At 46.1% G+C, this 9553-nt stretch overlaps 1 protein-coding gene across 4 annotated transcripts in view; it reads right to left on the bottom strand.

The window, feature by feature from the left end:
* Positions 1-1364: 1364 nt before the first annotated feature.
* asic2 (acid-sensing (proton-gated) ion channel 2) overlaps positions 1365-9553 on the bottom strand; it is an 82392-nt gene continuing 74203 nt past the window's right edge. For 2 of the 4 annotated variants that reach the window (XM_028985529.1, XM_028985527.1), the window contains 6 exons: positions 8859-8915; positions 4960-5113; positions 3908-3999; positions 3526-3605; positions 3346-3432; positions 1365-3264 (listed from right to left, as the gene is read on the bottom strand). In XM_028985529.1, the coding sequence (XP_028841362.1) occupies positions 3163-3264; positions 3346-3432; positions 3526-3605; positions 3908-3999; positions 4960-5113; positions 8859-8915 (572 nt within the window). In that variant the 3' untranslated portion in view covers positions 1365-3162. The remainder of the gene's footprint in view (positions 3265-3345; positions 3433-3525; positions 3606-3907; positions 4000-4959; positions 5114-8858; positions 8916-9553) is intronic. The other 2 variants (XM_028985530.1, XM_028985528.1) reach the window with 1 other exon arrangement.

Genomic DNA, 9553 nt, shown 5'->3' with positions numbered 1-9553 from the left:
TAATACCGTTATTATGCTGTTCTTATGTACTTACACACTTCTCTCAACTCAACTGGTTCTCATGACCCTGCACAGCAACACCTTACTACACACACACACACACACACACACACACACACATACACACACTGTCACCATGTACCGCTAACGCTGTTCTCGCGCTGTTCTAATACCGTTATTATGCTGTTCTTATGTACTTACACACTTCTCTCAACTCAACTGGTTCTCATGACCCTGCACAGCAACACCTTACTACACACACACACACACACACACACACACACACACACACACACACATACACACACTGTCACCATGTACCGCTAACGCTGTTCTCGCGCTGTTCTAATACCGTTATTATGCTGTTCTTATGTACTTACACACTTCTCTCAACTCAACTGGTTCTCATGACCCTGCACAGCAACACCTTACTACACACACACACACACACACACACACACACACACACACATACACACACTGTCACCATGTACCGCTAACGCTGTTCTCGCGCTGTTCTAATACCGTTATTATGCTGTTCTTATGTACTTACACACTTCTCTCAACTCAACTGGTTCTCATGACCCTGCACAGCAACACCTTACTACACACACACACACACACACACACACACACTAACACACATACACACACTGTCACCATGTACCGCAAATGCTGTTCATGCGCTGTTCTAATACCGTTATTATGCTGTTCTTATGCACTTACGCACTTCTCTCAACTCAACTGGTTCTCATGACCCTGCACAGCAGCACCTTACTACACACACACACACACACATATACACACACATACACACACTGTCACCATGTACCGCAAACGCTGTTCTCGCGCTGTTCTAATACCGTTATTATGCTGTTCTTACGTACTTACGCACTTCTCTCAACTCAACTGGTTCTCATGACCCTGCACAGCAACACCTTACTACACACACACACACACACATACACACACTGTCACCATGTACCGCAAACGCTGTTCTCGTGCTGTTCTAATGCTGTTATAACGCTGTTCTCACATACTTTTCTCACGTACTTTTCTCAGCTCAGCTCACACACTGTTCTCAAGCTGTTCTTACAACAGCTCACCAGGCATACTATTGTTACACATGATTCCACACACTGTTCCTACACCCCACACACTATCAGTCAAGATAGTGAAGTTCAGCTTGTCAGAATATGAGCCTATTCCTCTTCTAGATTTAGCAAACGACAGACTTTCCTCTTTAAGATGTCAATACTCTTCTATTTCACTGCAATTCACCCGTCAAGCTGCTTCCTCCATCATTTTCTCAGTTTTGTGTTCAGACTCACAGATGGCAGAACAGATCAACTCAGATAGAACAATTCATGAAAAGACTGGTTCATTTAATCACATTAAAATACAGAGTTTTACAGAATGGAAAAATAAACAGTCCGGGACAGAATAAGAGTAAATTCACACACACACACACACACACACACACACACACACACACACACACACACACACACACACACACACACGTGTCCTTCTGCATGCGAGAAATCCGAGCAATACAGAGACAGACAATGGAGGTTAATAAAGCACAAAAATAACCTTCATCCTTTCTCTGTCCTGGACATGGAACTCAGTTCTGTGGGTTGCTGAATAAAATCCAGAGCAGAATTTTCCAAAGTTTTCCATAATGAGACCAATGAACCTCCGGGTGCCGCCTCACCAATCAGAAACGTGATTCAACATCCAGAACTAAAGATAAGATCGGTACTGAGATGAGAACATAACCATGCTGAGAGTGTGAGCGTGTGTGATCACCAGAAACGGAAAGTGACTGAAAGTGTTTTCTGTACAGACGAGAAGTCCTCAGAAGTCCTCACTCTCCCAGAAGTCCTCAGTGTGAGGCATCAGAGCAACAGCGTCCTTCACTGGAACATTAACAGTCGGCACTGGACTGAATTCTGATCTGAGCACAGAACTTTTGTCCATTAAATTCAAGATTTTTCTCTACTCATCATCATCATCATCCTCTCATCATCACGCCATGTGTACAGAACTCCTTTTTTCGGAACATTTCGATGCAGACAGGATCATTCAACCATTATCACCCAGTGACAGGATAGGTGTGTGTTCATTGCAACACATTCTCACTCTCTTGGTGCGTTAAAAAAACAACCCCAACCCCACTCCAAATGGGGTCTCCAGTCCAACTGGGCAGCCACAGATCCTCTGCATGTATGGATGCCGGAATCACTGCCAACGTGAGTCGCTGCGACTGTGCGTGGAAAGTCGGGTCGGGTCAGTACTGAAGTGAAATGGCCGCCTGGGATCACATTGGAATCTATTAACAACCATCCACACCAGGAAGCGATGCGGCGAGAGGCCTGGTGCCGAACGAACGTCGCTGGCGGTCAATCTAAACTGTCCTGATTAATTAAAGTTTTCAATTGAATGCCCATAATGCTCAGCCAGAGCATACCGTGGGGTTAGAATAACCGATGGGCACCGGCAGTAGGGTGGGGTGAGTGTGGTTATAATAAATATGCGATGTGATTCGATCTCGCCGTTGGCCACGTGTAACTGTACCAAACAAGCAGAGAATGTTTTTTTTTCCCCACTAGGACACATGAGCAGGTGCTACTGACATTTACCTCCCTGTCAATCAAACAGCGGACTTTATTATCTCTCTCTCACACACACACACACACACACACAAACACACACACACAGCGAAAGAGTCGCCTTCAAATTAAACCCACAGAGCAGTCAACAGTAATAAATACCACCACCACACACGCTCACAGATAAACAGAGCCATTATTGGACCTCCCATACTCCATCGTGTCCTCTGAGAGTCGGTCCCCGCAAGCGTCACGCACATCCCAGCGGGGACATGAGAGAGAAACGTGATAAAACGTTGGAACGAGCGCTGAGCTGGCCCCACCACAGTCAGTCGAAGGAGAAACATGCAAATGAAGGGGCGGCGACCGCGACCATCACCGGTCCGGTTCCACCGGCCGCCGCTCCGCGGAGCTTGTGGGTTTCTGTACAGGTGTGTCATGTTCCTCATGATGGGTGACCCCTCCCTCTCAATGCATCTCTTCCTGTGCACGAGGGGGGCGGAGCAGGGGCGGGGTTTCAGGGCCACCGGCGTGGAGGGACTGTCACTCAGCAGGCGATCTCCTCCAGCGTCCCCAGCGTGGTCTGCAGGGGGACGGAGACCGTGTGGCTGATGGACTCGGAGTGGTTCACCGCAGGGTCACATGTGCTCTGGGTGGAGCAAACACACGCGGTTACACACTCACCCGTACACACAAACCCGCAAAACACACGGAAGAGTGAGTCGCCTACAGCGGCCCGCGGCCTCACCACGTCCTCCCCGCGACTCTCGTCCTCCTCGTCTCGATGGAGGTAATCCAGCAGTCGCTCCTTCACCATCTGTCCACAACACAGACACAGACAGGGGGACATGGCTGATCTGAGCTAATTTCACCGTCCTGATGCTCGGAGTGTGTTTCTGTGAGGACTGACCTCATAGGCGTAGTCAAACATCTCCAGGATGGTGAGGATACTTGCACCGATGAAAAGACCCATCTGACCGCCAATGTCCCCTGTGGAAAGAAGCAGTAAGGAAGCAGGCTCGTACGAAATCCCGTACCAACAAGGCGCCACCGAGGTCCCCTTGATGAAAATGTGTGAGCAGCACCGGTCCACCGATTTATAATACTGAATGTGAACGAATGGATAAAGTAAAAACTTTATATAAATGTTGATTTCCATATTTAGAAAAAAGGTAAAAGCCCTCGAATGCACCTGCTGCCGAACACAAGTAACCTCATATGAGATGTACAACATGCAACTTAAATATTCTTTACTCACACACACACACACACACACACACACACACACCTACCCAATAATCCAGCCACCTCATACGCCTTTTTCTGTTCAATAGTCTCATAGTTCAGGGCCTCAAAAAACACGTCCAACACCAGGATATTGTCTCTGCCAGCACAACATAAAAACACACACATTAAAACACTTTTTATGAATTGCTAAAAAATATTCATACTGACATTTACTGAATCATTTTTAGAACACCCATAGTCATTTTTACCAAGTTGCAGAAATATACATCTCTAAACATCACGATCAGACTGCAGGCGTTAATGCTGTGATGCGATTTAATTTGTTAGCCTGTTCACAGTTTTTAACGTGGCCAATATCCGTATTCATCAGATTTCCACCAGTCCGTCAGAATCGTCAATCAAAAGTCACCCTGATGATAATTTCCCCAGAAAAATGGGGACGATACCAATTTTTATCTGATTAATGTCTTAAACCGGATTTTTAAAAATCTGATGGCACGTGATTTGTGCTGTTTGGGCCACATTTGTCCTGCAGTGTGACCGTGGCCTAAAACACAGAAATGCACTCGTGTGGTAAAACGCTGACTGTAGACGGCAGATGTTCGCAGTGTGTTGAGAGGAGGAAGAGGAGGAAGAGTTCACAGAGGGGGACAAACAAGACAAGATCCAAGATAATTCAGACGCATAGCATGCACTCTAATGACTGTCAGACTTCAGCGTCTTCGTGACCTGCCTGAAGGTGTCCATGTGAGACTCTGCATGGGCTGATGAACGCGTCTCATTATCATCAAACGCGGTTTCATCATCGCTCTGTTCACTCTTTCTCCAGACTTTCCATCTGTCTTTAATCGAGTCTGTGCAATCATGCCGCTGAGGAGCTAAGAAAGTGTCTGAGAAGGTGAAGTCTGGTCCTAAAACCCCACCTGATGCATGTAAGATCACAGACACTGCTCACTAAACCCTTACATAAAAAAAAAAGACTTCAGTGTGAACTAGAACAACTCATCAGATGAAAGGTTCATTTCTGAAACGATCCACTGCTCCTCACAGCATTGCATTGACTGGTCCACCTCAGACCTCCCTGAATTGGACTCACGAGATGTACTTCTCGGACCGGTTGAACCTCTTCTCCAGGTAGCGCGCCGAGGTCTTGCTGGGGATCTTCACCATGGACAGCTCCTTGTTGTAGCGCGTCGTGTTGCATGGCGTCCGGCAGACGCAGCCGCTGCCCTCCACCGCCGACAGAGCGGCTGCAGGGAGAGGGATGAGGAATGGAGATAAAGCGCAGTTTTGTGTCTGTGAGTGTGTGTGTGTGTGTGTGTGCGTGTGTGCGAGAAGTTCTTTTCTTCAGCGGCAAGTGACAGCGAAACGAAATGTGTAAAATGTCATTTTTCGTAACACAGCTTTTCAGTCCTGGTGACAACAGGGATCTGTCCGTCACAAGACGTTATTTTGACGTGAATCACGTTTTGGTTCATTTCGGCTGCATGCCTGACAGGGTGACAAACGCAGCTGATGATTTCAACACGTACCTGTTCGCTCTGATACGCGTTCCGAATGTAAATCCCGTAAAAACCCAGTTGGACTTTAATGACGTGCAGCGCTTTGAATTATTCAGGCCTCCGGGGAGAAAATAATCTTAATATTCACAGCACCCACAACACATAATCCAGAACGCTGAGCTCCCCACAACAGACAAAAGCTGCGCATCTTTCTGTTGGAAATTTCACGACTTCTCCGGGAATGGAGGAGCGTTGGACATCACGGCAGAATTTATGGGTCAAATTTCACGATGCACAGTCATAAACGTAAAAGCTGCAAATCAACGCCATTCACCAAAAATACTTCATGCTACTGTACCAAACTTTTAAAAATACTTCAAAGCCACGGGAGAAATGGCTTCCTCAAGATTCTATTCCTACAGATATGCAGAGATGTCATACAAATGCTATACAGAACATTATACACAACACAGGCGCTAAACAGACACAGAGAAGCTGCACTGTGCTACACAGACACGCTGCATGCAACAAAAACACAACATACACACCACAGACACAACACAGATTCCACAGACGTCACGGACGCAACCACACAGCCAACCACACAGATGCAGAGGAAGCAATACAGATGCCACAGAGATGCCACAGAGACCCCACAGATGCCAAAAACGTTGTGCAGATTCTAAAGAGACACTGCATGATCACAACACAAACTCAACATATATGCTACAAACACAACACAGACGCAACACAGACAACTACACAGATGCAGAGGAAGCAATTCAGATGTCACAGAGATACCACAGATGCCACACAGATGCCACAGATGTTGTGCAGATTCTAAAGAGACGCTGCACGGATACAACACAACACAGACACCACTGACATAACACAGACGCCACAGTTACAACACAGATGCCACAGATGCAACACAGACAACCCCACAGATGCTGAAGAAGCAACACAGATGTCACACAGACACCACAAGACTGCCACAGAAATGCAACAGAGACACCACACAGATGTTGTGCAGATTCTAAAGAGATGCTGCATGGATGCAACACAACACAGTGCTGCACAGACACAACAAAGAGGGCACAGACACAACAAAGATGCAACAAAGATGCTGCACAGACGCACCACCGACACCACACAGATGCAACACATCATTTCAAGGTTTACTGTCTGTTTTCTCTCTTTAGTATCAGTCATAACTTCAGCAGATATGCCCCACCCCATCACTGATGGGTGTGGTCTAAATGGAGTCGGGCTCAGGCTGGTAACCCATCAGTCAAGTGTCAGCTCCATGGCGAATATTCATCTCCCTTTTGTCCACTGTTGATATCTCATTGCAACGTTTTACGTTGATACCTCATTAAAGCGTTGCCATTTCCAGTTCATAAACATGCCACACCATTATTTCTGTTCCTCCTGCAGTGTTCAGAGGAGATTGATGGTCGTGCATGAACACGCCGGGTTTCTCTCCCCTTGCAATAAACGTGTCTCCAGATTCAAATCCTCGTATCGTCTGGCCGCACCTCAGGGTGGCGATTTTGTCTGCCGTGTAATCGGGGGGGGGGTGGGACTCCTGTGCAAGGATCTAGTCTTTTATTCTAATTAGCATGCGGTGAGGCTGCAGCAGACCAGGGACTACAACCAGCGGCCGAATAATTAGCCTGAGAAGGTGTGCCGTGTGTGCAGCTCGGTCCCATGTGCAGAGGAGAGCTGCGGTGAGGAGGAGCTAGCGGGACGTTCCAGCACCGTGTTTCTCATTAAGAGCCGCCGACTGAGGAAGGTGGAGACGCTCCGCTAATCAGTCATTTTGGAAGATGAGGCTCGGCGTGGGCCCATGGCAGTGAAGACGACCTTCACAACAAACTGCACCGACACAACAACAAGCTGTGAAACAATGTCCGGAATATTTCAGAAAAATATGATAACACCTGGGTCAAGCATACTAAAAAAACACATTAATGTTAATCTAACATAATCACACTAACTATATTATATGCAGAAATTTTATTTTGAGCGTTTATTTTTTTTCTTTAACAGGCACAGTTAATTATGCAACAAAAACCTAGGATGTATGGACAGAGAGATTCAGAAGGTCTTTCCTGCCAACCGCTGTCAGGCTCTACAACAGCTGACCACACATAGACTAACTAGCTGTCATGATCCGGTCCGGATGGGGTTACTCCGGGTCCGGGATCCGGACCGGAGTTTCATGTTCATCCTGTGTAATGTTTCCTGATCGTGTTCGCCTGTGTCTGACCGTATAAAGCTGCCCTGTTTGTGTCTGTTCACCGTCGGGTCATTGTTACATGGTACTTGTTCCTGGATGTCTCCCTGGTCCTGTTCATCAAGTATTAAACCCCGGTTTCATGACGTTGTGCCTATGCGTCCTTCTTCATCGTCATGTCCAGTCATCATTCCAGATCACCTGCCTCGCCATGTTTTTATGCTGCTCTTATCTTGTGCTGCCCACTTTCTGCCATGACTATGTAAATTTCCCATTTGTGAGCCTAATAAAGGATCATCTTATCTCATCTTATTTATATTGAACATATGCCACAAACGCCACAGCAATGTGATGATGATGATGGTGAAAAGCAACATTTCAGGTGTTTTTCACTTTTGATTTTGTGAAACCACTAGTGTGAAATTGTTCATTTCGAATGAATGTGTCTAAGTTTATTTTTAATTTTAATTATTTTTCCATGAGTCCTCCATCATCCTGCTGCCACATACCACCTTCAAAAAAAATCTGGAGGAGGAGAGAATAGTTCACTCTCTGTAAACAGGACGCGAGGCACGTGCAGTTATGTTCCTAAGTGTGCGCACATAGTTTTTTTTTTCCATTTCTGTCATTCCCGGACCTCATGTGTGGGAGGAGTCAGATTAATTATTGGCTCCACCTCTAGGCAGTGATTTGCTTTGGCTTTTTGTCTGTGGTGGTTGGATCTCTGGTTAGGGGGCATAAATCCTTGGAGATGAACCAAATAAACATTAATTTTGCACAAAACAGACTTTTGTTTAATATAATTTTAGCACTTATACTATATTTTTCCTGACATGCAGCAATGGTTAAAAAGTATAGTCCTTTATAATGCCATTACAGCAAAAACCTCCGTTAATTTTGTTCAGTCCCATTAAGGACACACATTGATGTGAGGCTTTCACCACAAACACCCCCCAGCTGTGTGTTCAACACACTCTTCTTCTCTTGCCCCAACATCAAAAGCTCCGGGTCCCAGTGGCCACCATAACAGACGCCCGTCAGGCCCAATGGAGTGTGGTGTGTCGGTGGCGTGTGTGTTTGTGTGTGTATGAGGGAGCCGGAGGCTGTCGGTTCACATTTAGACGTGGGACGAGACAGAATGGGCATAAAAGGAAAAACTGTGTGCTGCCACGCGCGCGCGCGTGTGTGTGTGTGTGTGTGTGCAGTTGTTTTTGAAAGTGTGTGTCTACATGTGTGTGTGTGTGTGTTACCTACCCAGGGCGGGCTCAGCACAGTCCTTGTACTGCTCGGGGGTGCAGTAAGGAGCATCCCCTGTGGAGAAGAGAGACAAAGTTCAGTTTCTACAGATGCGCCTTGTCTGCCTCCCGCCTGCTGAATTAGTTATGAAGGCGAGGAAAAGAAGCGTAGACGTGTCCGGAGTGAACTGGACAATGATTTAAACTTTTACCCACAGTCAGCCCAACAGCCGAACAAATCAAGGCCAACGGAGACCCACACGGAAGAATAAAAAAAGGCAAATAATAGAGAATTTCCTGGTCTTCAGTAAGATTCAGTGTGTGTGGCATGTTCGCTCATGTCACAGTATTCATAACTAGAAGTATTCGTATAACTTCGCTCATAACTAAGAAGCAGTTGAAAACCCGCTTGTTCAAAAAGTCTAACACTAGCACATGCACACACACTGCACAAAATATATTTTTCATCTAGCACTTAACAGTTCAACACACTCCACACATGTTCTTTTTCTGACAAGTTCGGGCTTATCGGGGCTCTTAGTTTTGTAAACTCAAAATCTATAGAAACCGAATGAGAATTGCTGGTGTCATCCTCTTGTAAGTCGCTTTGGTAAGTAAAGTACAGTAAAGAAGTGAATGCTAAAATCCTTCCTGTTTTGAAAAACGAGAGCTCTTAAGTACACTTTCCATTAAAAAAAAATAATCATCATGCAA

This window comes from Denticeps clupeoides, chromosome 7 (genome assembly GCF_900700375.1).
Source record: "Denticeps clupeoides chromosome 7, fDenClu1.1, whole genome shotgun sequence".
NCBI classification, from domain to species: Eukaryota; Metazoa; Chordata; class Actinopteri; order Clupeiformes; family Denticipitidae; genus Denticeps; species Denticeps clupeoides.
The sequence above is the reverse complement of the archived record's forward strand: the minus strand, read 5'-3'. Positions and strand labels throughout refer to the sequence as shown.